This window comes from Peromyscus californicus, unplaced genomic scaffold (assembly GCF_007827085.1).
Source record: "Peromyscus californicus insignis strain IS unplaced genomic scaffold, ASM782708v3 Scaffold_20__1_contigs__length_68692818, whole genome shotgun sequence".
Classification (NCBI taxonomy): domain Eukaryota; kingdom Metazoa; phylum Chordata; class Mammalia; order Rodentia; family Cricetidae; genus Peromyscus; species Peromyscus californicus.
This window is the reverse complement of record NW_026294503.1, coordinates 43,729,495-43,742,013: the sequence shown is the minus strand read 5'-3', so window position 1 is coordinate 43,742,013 and position 12,519 is coordinate 43,729,495. Positions and strand designations below refer to the sequence as shown.

The following is a 12,519-nucleotide window of genomic DNA, read 5'->3' as shown; positions in this document are numbered from 1 at the left end:
GGGCTGAAAAGCAGGGTTTTTGTTTTGTTTTGTTTTCAGAAACGACCAGAGTATATTATCAAGCCACCCAAGCTCTGCCCAGCCCCTAGTCCCCAGCTCTACCTTTCCCTGAAGCCGGACACAGGGGCCTTCTGGGTCTGCCCAGATATGCTGCTGTGTTTCTTGGCGGGGTGACCTTGTAAGGAAGGCCTCTTTTGTCACACTGGTTGAATCATAGACAGTTGGAAGCTCCGAAGGTTGGATCATAGGCTATTCCTTCAAAGGATGTTGTAATCAGAAAGCTTTGATTAGTAAATGCTGGGATCATGGCTCGGTTGGGCTGTCTTTTGTGGGGGTGGGTGGATATTTTGGTTTTGTACTAGGGATCAAACCCAAGGCTTTGTGCTGCTTGGCAAGTGCTCCACCACTGAGTCCCAGCCTCAGATCTCTCTAAAAAAATTTTAAATTAAATTTTTGTTGTTTTTGTTTTGAGACAGGGCTTCTCTGTGTAGTTTTGGAGCCTGTCCTGGAACTCGCTCTGTAGACCGAGGTGGCCTTGAACTCACAGAGATCCACCTGCCTCTGCCTCCCAAGTGCTGGGATTAAAGGCGTGCACCACCACCACCACCACCCAGCAAATTAAATTTTTTTCATTTCATTTCATTTTATGTGTACGGGTGTTTTGCCTGCATGTATGTCCATGTACCATGAGTGTGCAGTGCCTGTGGAGGCCAGAAAAGGGGGTTGTATCCCCTGGAACTGGAATTACAGATCACGGTGAGCCACCATGTGGATGCTGGGAATTGAACCCGGTTCTCTGAGCCAGCTCTCCAGCTCCCTTAATCACATGTTTTTATTCAGTGTGTGCATGTGTGCGCATGTGTAAAACATTACTCTCATGGGGTGTCAGAGGACAGCTTATGGAAGTCTGTTCTTTCCTTCCACCATGTTGGGCCCAGGGGTCGAACTCGGGTCCCCATGCTTGATGGCCGGTTCCGCTACCCACTGACCCGCTCCACCATTCCTTCTTTTTATTTTGGGAGAAAGTCTCATTAAGTTGCCCAATTGGTCTTGAACTTGCAATGCTCCTGCCTCCTCAGTAGCAGATATTACAGATATATGCTGCTGGGAACCACCCAAAAGGATCACGGACTTCAGAACTGTACCACAGAAGTGCCTCAGAGTTCACCAGCTAACCCCTCCCTGGGCCCTCCCCCAAACTTGGGGCCTGTTGGCTTGGGTGGAGTGCCAGCCTGGTCTGGTCTAGCTCGTGGCTGAGCCCTTTGGAGCTCAGTAGCTCAGCAGTATGGTGTCAGGACTGATCTGGATGCTATCAGATGAGTGATTATTTGCATCCCCAAAGAAGAGCCATGGGACTTGGGGGACTGTCTCTCACTAGCACACTAACTGAATGACCTTGGATAAGATAGCTCACCCCTCAGCCACAAACACCACGAGCTTAATAGGATTACAGGAATTAAGCATGTAAAATTCTCAGAAAAGTGCCTGGCACTATCTGCTGTTACATCCTTATTCAACCACCGAAAGTCAGGAATGACAAGAACCTTGACCACCCCTGCCTCAGTTGCCCTTGAAATATGTCCAGCTGCCTTAGGACAGTAGAATTGACTGGTGTGTCCCTTAGCTCATCCTCCCCTAAGGTTGGTATCTTTGCCTCCATTTGGCAGATGTGCAGACCCAGGCCAGACCAGATGTGCACACTAGTTGGCTATGCAGTAGAGGCCGGGTCAGAAGACAGACCTAAGGCCTAGGAGCCATTGCTGCTGCGTACATGGTATTGCCTGGAAACTCCCTCGAGGCTGGCCTCTGCTCCTGCCTTCACTGTGGCCACAGAGGGACTGACCAGCCTTCCCCCAGATTTGCCTGCCATCCCTGACAGTCTGGCTGGCATCTGCTAGTGAGACTTGAGCGGATGTGGTCAGGGCAGCCAGTGGGCGGGCTGGGGTGGAGGCTGTTGGCTTTATCATACCGACTGAGACACTCTGCCACATGGCTGGATTGTGGCAATACTAGAAAGCCTCCAAGTAGGGGCTCCTGCCCACGGCAGCCGGCGCAGGTGTGTTTCCTGGGGCTACGGTAACTCCCTTGCCCACCCCCACTCCCACAAGTTGAAAGCCTTTCCAGGAACCCTGGGGTGGGGCTGAGGTGGGACTCCTGATACTGCTAGCCCTGGAGCAATGTGTGCTCTTGACCCCAGCTGGGAGCAAAGGAGGCCAGGTGTCAGAGCTGGAAGGCAGGCCCGGGTGCCTGCGACAATCTACCATCTAGACCCCTTCCTCTAGACTGCTGGGACAGTCTCCCGCTCACAGGGCAGTTCTGAGGACTCAAAGGCAGGGGGAGGGGGAGGCTGCAGGCGGCAGGCCCAGCAGCATGCCAAGGTGGGTGGCTCCTCTCCACTGCCCTGGGGGGTGGAGGCCACAGAGGGTGGCCCAGGGTAGCAGAGGCTCTCCATCACTCTTGGATTCTGCTAAAAGATGAGCAGCCTGTGGTTACTAAAGAGTGAACTGCTGGCTCTGGCCGGTGTCCCAGAAGTGGAAGTGTGGCTGTGAGGTCTGGGAAGTCCCGCTGCCCTGGTGTGGTGATGGGGTTCATCTTTTAAAAGACAGAGAAGATACTTCCCACGGTGCCCATGCTAAGACAGATGCACACTTCCAGGGATGTCCCTTGTCCCCCACTTCCTGAGAGTGCCGTGCTAGGTTCCAGTCTCCTAAGTTCCTACCGGGTTTTGAGATGGGTCATACCTGCATGGGAGTGCTCCAGAGATTTGCTCATAGATGGGCGAGGCCAGACGTAGGAGAGGTTATCTGTGCTTCAACCCCTGAAGCACCACCCCTAGCAGGCAGGCAGCAGGTGACTACTAGGTACCTGCCCCCGTCCGGGGCGTGTCCGAGACAATGACCGTTAGACCTGAAATGTTTCAGTGCTTGCTCCCTCTTGGCTACCTCATGATCCCAGATGCTGGATGCTGGTACTACGGACCAAATCCGAGTTCTCCAGAGAACCACGTTGGACCGGGCCTCACCTCTCCTGGATCCTGTAACCAACTCCCTTTGCTTGTTGTAAGTTAACTCAAAACAAACCCCTTTTGACTACTAAACTATGTGGAATTGCCTCATTAATTGCCACTTTAGCCAGAGGTAGGGTTGGGTTGGGAAACTGAAGGGGTACCTCTTATATGGCAGCCTGGGCTCTTGGGCCTACAGATCCCTCAAAGGGGCCTTACTGGCTCTCTGGGTCCCCACCCTGTGACCCTTTTAAACAAGGAACCTAGAAAGGGAGAGCAAGGAACCAGCACACCAATTCATGGAACTCCCAAATTCATGGTCCCACGATCTCATGCCTCCCCTCACCCATTCAGGGGCCATCTAACAAGATTATACTGGAGACAAGTCTGAGGCCCCAGGTGGGAACTTTTCAGCCAGGGCAGGTGCTGGGACAGGCCATCAGCTCTGTCAGGTGTGAGTCATGCAGTGGAGTCTGGTTGGAGGGGGGCTGAGAGGGACTGGTGCCTCCGGTCATCTGCTGTACAGTCCACCCGAGATGCCTGCACTCTGTGTGCAGTGTGGTCCCGCCAGGAGTTCCTCGCCCGGGGACTCACAGAGCTTTATCATTTGCAGAAGGGCTTCACCGGATCTGCAGAAAGGGTTTTAGTAGCCAACTGCAGATCAGGAACTGCCAGATGAGACAGAGTGAAAGTGTTTTCTCACATGTGGGGCTTCCTGGAGCCTGTGACAGTACAGCTGCTCAGGGACCGAGGGTGGGCCGCCCGGCCCCCCCCCCCCCCCCCCCCCCCCCCCCCGCCCAGGGGCTCTCTTCCTGCAGTTTGTGGGGCTCGAAGCCAGCTCCTCACTGCACCCCACTGGCAGATTTTCCTAGCTGTGTGGCTTTCGCACCCTGCTTGGGCACAGCCCTTTATCACACCAGGCCGAGGTGAGGATGGCTGGAGTGGGTATGGTGCAGGGCTCCTGGGGTGGGCCTGACGCATCTGCTGTTGGAGCTGTTTCCCAGAGCAGCACCTGGGGCTGGGAGGAGCCCATCGGAGAATCTGCAGGGTGCGGCAGGAGGAAGTGAGGAGCCAGGGCTTCCCTTCAGCTGCTGCAGCGGAGGAACCCCTTAGTGACCTCCTCATCTCCAGCTGGGACTGTGCTGGGTCACCACAGACCAATGCTTCTTGAGTGACTCAGTAGCAGCCACAGGTCCCCAGTAGGGCCTCTTTGGTGCAGAACTGAGGAATTAGAATGGGTGGGAGATGGGGATAGGACTATAGCACAGTCCTTAGGCCCCCAATTCCTGGATCTCCCCTGCCTCCCTCAATCTCACAAGAACGGCTACTCCAGGAAAAGGTCATTTTATTTTCATAAATACTCCCGCTCTCACCCACACTGACCCTACTTTTGACCACAGATGGGTGGACAGATGTGAGGTGCTCACAGAAGGCCCCAGCAGAAGCTGATGAATGAAGCATGGAACTCTGGGAGTTCCATGGCCCTCCAGGGAGGCAGGTCCTCTGGCTTTGCTTTCAAGTTCCCATGGTAGGAGGCCTGAGAGCAGAGGGAGGCCTCCAGAGGGACAGGAGCTGAGTGGAGCTCCTTCAGCTCTGTGACCACAGAGCCATTCCAAAAGAAAAGCAAAGAGCCAAACCACACACCAAGTGCAAACAGCTAGGGCATGGGCATTACCCCCAGTCACTGGGTTCCCACAGAGGAGGCCTGGGCTGGTCCCAGCTCCAGCATGGCCTCCAAGTTATGGCTGGGCCTTTCCGTAAGGCATAAAAGACAGGTGGGGAAGACCCCACCTCAGGCTGGGGTCAGGGCCGGGCCGAACAGCCATGCTTCTTCCCTCACTCCCGAGAGTCTTTTCAGGGCGTACGGCCCCTCCCTGTTCCAGGCCCCCACTGGTGAGGGGATCCCAGTAGCTATGGCAAACCCAGGCCCAGCCTCCTGCCGGGTTTGGCTCAGCAGGAGAAGAGGCCGAGGGAGAGGGAAGAGTCACTGGGGGCCACAGGAAGGAGAGAAGCCCCAGGCTGTGCAGGACTAGGTCCTGCTGCCCTCCTCTCTCCAGCCCCCCTGTCCTAGAGGCTCCCCCAGGTTTCTGGAGGGGGGAACTGATCCACATCTCCCATCTCGTTGTAGGTCTGGTCGCCCATGGTGAAGATGAGCTTGTAGCGAAGGCGAACCTTCTCCTGGGGCACAAATGGCAGAAGCAGAGGTTAGCGCAGGAAAAAGAGGTCAGCACCACCCCGGGGCACTGCCCTGTCACAGCTGGGCCCTCACCTTCTGGGGGTTGGCAAGGAGCAGGACCTGGGTGATGGCTGAGGGGTGGACGATGGGGTTAAATGCTGGCAGCTCTGTGCCCGAAGGAGGCTGCAGCCTCACCTTCATGACCTGAGGGTAGGAGGTGTATCGCTAGCTGGTCAGGCGGCCACTGATGAGGAACCAGCTCCCTCCCAGGGTCTTAGGGATCTCTCCTCTGGCTTCCCACTGCCCCTCCCCCAGCTCCCCAGTGAGGGAGATCCTGTCCCCTGACCATGCCCAGCCAGCGAGCTGCCCATCGAGTCCCAGGTCACCCTGCCTTGAGGGAGGAAGACCTGTCTGGTCTGCCCTGTCACCTTAGGGACAGCCGACTGGAAAATAATGTTGCGGATGGGCTGGGGGGCAGTGCTCAGCATGGAGACCACCACCACCAGCACGTCAGAGCGCCCTGGCAGTGGGTCCCGAGCAAAGTGGAAGAGGACACGGAAGCCATGCTGGTCATAAACTGTCACCGGCAAGATGCTGCCTGTTGGGAGAAGGGTTGGAGGGTGATGAATGGGTGACCCAGAACATACCTATCCGCCTCTCACCCAGGGTCTGGCCTCCACTGGGCCTGAAGGCACAGTGGGATCATATGGTGGAGGCAGGACACCCACCCTAGAGCCAAGTCACAGCCAGGTTCCCTCCCAGGCTGGAGTCAAGGGCTCTGGTCAAAGTCTGGGTCACACACTCTTTGGGCTCAGGGTCAGTTCTGGGAAGGAGGATGGAGAAGGGGTGCTGCCCTTGGTCACAGCTTCTGAGAACATCATTGCAGCCTGGCGAGTTGTCGGCTCAGGCCGAGTCAGAAACGCCGAGGGCCCAGGCCTGGGTCTTTCTTTGAGGCTTGGTTTTATAATCTTACAGAACCTTCTAGTTCTAGCCCCTGCCTTCTCTATGAAGGAGGGGGTCAGAGTCCATTCGGGACGAAGAGCCAGGCAGATCTCTGTGAGTTCGAGGCCAGCCTGGGCTACAGAGTGAGTTCCAGCATAGTCTCCAAAGCTACACAGAGAAACCCTGTCTCGAAAACAACAACAACAAAAGTCCCCTCCTGTGTGACTCAGAGATTAGAGAGCAGCCTTGCATCACTATAGGATGGGGAGGCCTTGTGCAGGTTGCATTGGAGTCAGCAGTGGCAGGCCCTGGGGACCAGAGCTAACCTGGCTTGGCCCTCCCACCCCACCTATTCCCACTCACTGGGTTTGATGGACTCCAGGGGCACAGTGATGTTGGCTAAGGAGAGCTCGGTGGGTGCTGGCTGTGGTGGAGGCCCAGAGGGCTCTGGGGACGTGGTGTGGAGGAGGCTGGTGACTCCTGGACTGGGTGAGCTGCAGCTGCTCTTACTCTGCAGGTCACGGAGAGTGAGCCGGGGGGCTGGCTGCTGCTTCTCCCTTAATGGGAACAGTGCATTAGCAACTGGTTTCCTGGTGGTCTTGTTAGGGCCCGGGAAGGACTGGGCGACCCAGCTCTGTGCCCGCAGGTCAGTGGCTCTAGCCTTGGGCATCCTCACCTGCAGCGAGAGCACCTTGGCCTCAGCCTCCTCCCATGCTAACCCACCCCCTCTCTTCTCTAGGGGGCATGTTGGTGGGCACCACCGGGCCCCATTCTCATCAACTCTGTGGTGTGAAACCCTTGTCACAGTGGGTAAGCCAACATGCTGGGCTCCCAGGAGCTGCAGTGATTGACGATTCCCTGCTGGCTGGTGGGGACAGGGGCCCTGGCAATAGCAGCCCTCACCACCGCACTTGCTGGGCTTCCGGGGGCAGTGCCTGTTGCAGGAGGGTTTTCCCCAAGAGGTCCAGGTCATCCAGGCCGCCGCTGCTCGTTGGTGGGGGTGCCTGTGCTGGGGGTCGGCAGTCCATGCTGGGGGTCTGGGCTGGAGGAGGGACTGAGAGTTCAGCGCCATCTGAGGACTGTGGGCGAAGGAGACAGGGTGAGACTCTACAGTGCTCTGGTCACCACCTGGGCCCTGCGGCCGTCCCCTCCCCGCAGGTGACAACGGAACAACTGAAGCAGGGAGGACAACAGACCACTTGGTCATGAGGCAGAACACTGGGCCTGGCTGGAGCTGCATGCTCAGGGCACCCCCACGTCACCTTTAAGGGAAGAAGAGCCCCCCGAGCTTAACCTTGAAGGCATGGCTGTGGTCCTGTTGGGGGACCACAGGCTGAGGCCCAGGCACCTCTGCTGAGGTTAGAAGAGACTGTTGGGCTCTTCCCTAGGGTGGAATTGCCCTGCTCCAGGGAGCCTTGCCCATACCCAGCTGGCTGGCTGTCACCTCAGGTTCCTGACCCCAGCCTCCCTGACCCCGGGTCTGTCCTAGGCTGAACCAGCTCCAGCACTCTTACCTGGAAGCTGTTCCATCCCACGCTGTCGGAGCTGGGGCCTGAAGGTGGTGTGGGGTCACTTAGGCCTGTAGAGAAAACAAGACAGGGGCTGGCCTGGTAAGCTACAAGCTACCCAGGGGCTGGCCTGGGGATCCCTGGATTCTTCCCTTTCTCAGAGGCTCACGAGTGGAACTCACACTTCTCAGAGGGAACCAGTGGCAGAGCAAAAATAGAAACCATTGTCCCAAGAGCCATCCTGCAGCCCACACTTGCTTCCTCTCTTCCCCGCAAGGCCCCACAGAAGCCAACTTATGGGCAGAAGTTGGAACTTTCACCTCTGCCCCTCAGCAGCTAAGAGTGGGAGCTGAGGTCGTGAGGAGGAGAGGACAGCCTGAGCTCACGGGTCCAGGTGAGCATCTGTGGGCAAGTGCTATCCTGGGTGAACCTGTGTCCGTGTGGACCATGGCAAGGTGGATCAGGTAGACTGAAGACTCTGGCATTAGTCAATAAGGCCAACTGATTGGTGCTGGAGGGCCCTGAGGAGTGGCCCTGGCTGGCAGGAAACCAGCATGAGCCCTGTCTGTCCTGAACACCTCAGCCAAGCGTCCCCTGTATTTGACTTAGAGAAGATGAGAGACCCGTTTTCAGCAGGTGCTCTCCAGCAGGCAGGGGACCAGCAACTGTCAGGTCTCCCTATGGTGGTCCTTGACGACCCCAGAGGGAGGTGCTCAGTGCTGTCATGGCTTCTAGTGGGGTGACGGTGAGCGCCTTTGGAGACTGGCTCCGCGGCATCTACCGCTTCACCACCGATTGGAACGACTTCCGGAGGAACTTGATCCTCAATTTAGGACTCTTTGCCTCCGGAGTTTGGCTGGCCAGGAACCTGAGTGACACTGATTTGATGGCCCCTCAGCCAGGGGTGTTAGCCAGATAATGGAATTCCTGTGGTGTACTCCAACTTCCCAAGGACAGCCTGCTGTCTCGGACCACGAGATACTACCCTGGTGGCAGCTGAAGTTGACCCCTCTCCTTGCCTGAACCTCCACCCCACCCCTCCACCCCGGGCAGCCCCCAGCTTCAGCTGGGATGTTGCCTCTGCACAGTTCTGTGTGCAGTTCCCAAGGTTCTGCAGAGGGTGATCTTTGCCCCTGTCCTGAGGAGTAGTGATGGTTCTTGAAAAAAATATTTCAAATAAAGCCTGCTCACAAAGAAAAAAAAAAAGACCACAGAGAAGGCTGGGTGTGGTGGTACATGCCTTTAGTTCCAGCACTGGGAGGCAGAGGCAGGTGGATCTCTGAGTTGGAGGCCAGCCTGGGCTACAGAGTGAGTTCCAGGACAGTCAGGACTACACAGAAACCATCTCAAAAAAGACAAAACAAACAAAAAACCCAACCAACCACCCAACAAACCAAAAAGCCTAAAGAAAACAGTGTTCACTGCTTACACTTTTAATGTTCCTCACTCCAAGTGGATCTTACTAAATCCTGTCCTTCCTGTTTGGAGAAGCTGCTGATCCTTCCCCAGAGCAGCCGCACTCCAGCAATCCCCCGCTTCTGCCAGGCTGACCTGGAGTCGCCAGGAGCCCTGGCTTCACTCAGGACAGGAAGGCAGAGCTGATGCCCGCAGGCTGCCCCTGCCCCGTCCTCTTCCTTACCCAGAGACATGAGCTCGTCATCCAGCAGGGACACCGAGGCACTGGGCTGCTCTGGACTGCTCTGGTTGCCAGGGTGGGTGGGCGTGGCTGGGTATGTGGTGCCCGAGGGAGGGAGGTCCAGGCCTGAGAGGTCCAGCAAGGCTGAGGTACTCCCTGAGTGGAAAGGAGAGTTGGGCAGGTCCTGGGGGCCACTCCGAACCTCAGGGGTGGGACAGCAATCTCCCTCCTCCACTCTGCACCACAGGCCTCCTGGCCCTTTCTTTAGCAGATGGCACTTGTGTTTAGAATGTAGTCAGCTTTAGGGTGAGGGACATGTCAGAAATGTGGCATTAGTGTGACTACACAGTGATACCAACTACGATAGCTGAGGTGTCCCTCTGGGACAGCCTTAGGAGATCACTCCTGCTCTCACACCTCTGAGAGGTCCTCCCACTCTCCAAGGGCCACTCACCACTCACCTCTCCTGTCCCCCAGCCCCACATACCACGCTGCCATTTTCCCTGAGGGGTCTGCACGTCTGTGTCTAAAGCCCTTTCCTTGTCTCTGGTAGTCCAATCAGGCCTAGGGTATGATCCAGCTCTGCACATCTGGAGCCAGATACACCAGATCAAAGAAAAACCTCCTTCCTTCTGCTCCGGGACAAACCCGGGCTTTCTTCCCCAACACCTTTAGGCTTGCCACAGAATGCCTAACTCCCTTCTCGGGACCTTCACGGTCTTAAGGGGCCAAGGTCACACTGAAGGTCATGCCGCCCTGCACTCTGGGCCCCCCACAGCACTCCTGCTCTCTTCTCACCAGGAATGGAGCTGGCCGTGGCATCGCCATTGACCTCCTCACCCTGGACCAGCTGCTTGTACAGGTTGATCACCTGGGTGAGATTGTCGTTAGCCTGCAGGATCTCAGCTGGAACAAGAAGGAGGGGAGAGGCCAGTTAAAGGAGTGGGGTCTCTGGATAGGGGAGAAGAGCCTCCACATTCACCTCAAAGGGTATTTTTTTTTCCGGAGCTGAGGACCGAACCCAGGAGTACTCTACCACTGAGCTAAATAACCAACCCCAAATGTCATTCACCCAGGATTTTTTTTTTTTTTTCAAGACAGTGTTTCTCTGTGCAACAGTCCTGGCTGCCCTGGAACTCGATTTGTAAACCAGGCTGACTGAGATCCACCTGCCTCTGCCTCCCAAGTGCTAGGATTAAAGGTGTACACCACCACCACCCAGCTCCAAAGGGTATATGAAGGGGAAGGGCGCCCATCCCACTGCATCTATGGGGTCCAGACAGCTGAGCAAGCATAGAAGCTTGGAGGTGGAAATGTACTCAGAACGTCCAAGGGACAGCCAGGCAGGGAAGAGAGTGAGACAAGGAGGTGATGGAGGCCTGAGTGGATGAGACGGGATGGTCTGCCACACTGGTGCTCTGAGACCTGAGCCAGGCATTTCACGTGTTGAACCCCCACTGGGAAATGGGGAGCGCTCCCCCTCCTGGGCAGGAGATGAGATGCTTGCTCAGGACCTTGTTCATGGAGTCCGCCATAGCAGTCTCTGCAGCCTTCTCAGGTCAGGGCTGGGGAAAGGGAGCCCCCTCCTGGTGGCTCCTTCCAACTGCGGGCGGGTGTCTATCAGGGCCTGAGGGAGGAAGGTGGGGGGGGGTGGGGAGACAGGGCTGGGCCTGATCTCAGCAGCCCGGGACTCACCTAAGGCCTCATCATTGTCTTCTGTGTCACTGGCCAGTCGGAAGAGTGTGGGCCGCATGCGCTCACAGCGCTGGTACAGTTCCTAGGGGGACAGGGTGAGTGAACAAGGGTTCTCCGGGGGCTTGGGGCCAGGCTGGGAGCGGCCAGGAGCAGGCCCACCTTCATGAGGTCCTCACTGCTGCTGGCGGTGGCACCCTGGCTGTGGCTCATCACCATCTCTGTCAGCAGCTTCACGCTGTTGTTCACCTCCCCGATGGCATTCACCCGCTTCGAGATCTTCTCCATCCGCTTCTGGTCCTGTGGGCAGCAAACGGCAGAGGCTGTCTCAGGCCTGCCACTGGCCCGGAGCTGGGACGAGCCGGGAGGAGAGCTGGATGGGCATGACTTCAGCTCTGTGTGGCCAAGTCCCGCTGAGAGCTTGCCACTCAGGGACAGGTCCTCTGTCCAAGAAGCAGTCACCACCATGTGTCCCTTCCTACTCTCCTGCCAGAGTCCCGGATCCAGGGGTGGCCCGAGATCACCCCAAGAGTTTCTAGACTCATGGCTATGGCCCTGTGCCGTTCTTGCCCTCCCTGTGTCTGTCTCTTGAAGACGACGTCCCCACACTTGACAGTGAGAGGGAAGTGTTCTTGGCCAGCACTCACAACCAAGGTACCCGGCAAGTGTGGGGGCTCCTGGCCTTTGAAGGTAGCTGAAGGAGGTAATCCACTCTCTGCAGCCCATTCTGTTTTAGTGTCTCTCCACTGCAGGAGGTGGGCATGCTCAGGGCCGTCTCACAAGGCCTGGCCCTCTAACACAGCCCTGAACAGAAGCCATCCAGGCCTGTGACACACCCTCTCCTGCAGCAGGGAAATGAAGAGTAGCCGCTGCCAGGCAATCTGGGGCCCAGGCTTACCCTGACCAACCTGCATGACTAGATCTTGCCTCTGAGGAAGAATGAACTAGCAGTTTCTGTGAGGCACACACTTAAAACATCTGGAAAATTCTATGCTGCTATCATTAGTGAATTGGGAGATTTCATGTAGAAGTCTACATTTTTGTTTCTTTTTTGTTCTGTTTTCAAAGACAGTGTTTCTCTGTGTAGCCCTGGCTATCATGGAACTATGTAGACCATGCTTGCCTCAAACTCAGAGATCCGCCTGTATCTGCCTCCCAAGTGCTGGGATTAAAGGCATGCACCACTATGCCTGGCTTGAAGTCTATATTTTCAAAGAAAAAAAAAATCACTTGATGATCTAGATACACAGGGCTGCAGGGGGTTAGTTACCTTGGGTATATGCTGGGCTGTCTCCTGCCTCAGAGGCACCTGCCTTGTGGCCTTGACCCTTTATTTCCCTACTGCCAATCCTTAGCCTAGAGAGTGTGTTACGTTTGGCCTCTTCTGTTTGTGCTATTAAGTGCCTTGGTTTGTGGCAAAGTTTCATTGTGTAGCTCATGCTGGCCTGGAAGTCAAGTCAAGGCCATCTTCCTGTCTTGGCCTCCCCAGTGTTGAGATTAAAGGTGTGAGCCACCTTGCCACATCCTGAATACTTCTTAAAAATGTTTTGTTTGAGAGTCT

At 56.3% G+C, this 12,519-nt stretch overlaps 1 protein-coding gene and 1 long non-coding RNA gene across 2 annotated transcripts in view; one reads left to right on the top strand and one right to left on the bottom strand.

Annotated features, from left to right (window-relative positions):
- Nucleotides 1–4,332: 4,332 nt before the first annotated feature.
- Gga1 (golgi associated, gamma adaptin ear containing, ARF binding protein 1) overlaps nt 4,333–12,519 on the bottom strand; it is a 19,483-nt gene continuing 11,296 nt past the window's right edge. Inside the window, exons 8-17 of the mRNA XM_052748297.1 lie at nt 11,121–11,258; nt 10,962–11,043; nt 10,065–10,172; nt 9,270–9,422; nt 7,637–7,701; nt 7,026–7,201; nt 6,486–6,679; nt 5,609–5,778; nt 5,274–5,384; nt 4,333–5,182 (exon numbers count right to left, since the gene is read on the bottom strand). Coding sequence (XP_052604257.1) covers nt 5,072–5,182; nt 5,274–5,384; nt 5,609–5,778; nt 6,486–6,679; nt 7,026–7,201; nt 7,637–7,701; nt 9,270–9,422; nt 10,065–10,172; nt 10,962–11,043; nt 11,121–11,258 — 1,308 coding nt within the window. The 3' untranslated portion in view covers nt 4,333–5,071. The remainder of the gene's footprint in view (nt 5,183–5,273; nt 5,385–5,608; nt 5,779–6,485; nt 6,680–7,025; nt 7,202–7,636; nt 7,702–9,269; nt 9,423–10,064; nt 10,173–10,961; nt 11,044–11,120; nt 11,259–12,519) is intronic.
- On the top strand, nt 6,655–8,836 carry LOC128116735 (uncharacterized). The gene is made up of 5 exons (XR_008220580.1): nt 6,655–6,768; nt 6,862–6,932; nt 7,281–7,480; nt 7,612–7,732; nt 7,822–8,836. It is a non-coding gene; the product is annotated as an uncharacterized LOC128116735 (long non-coding RNA).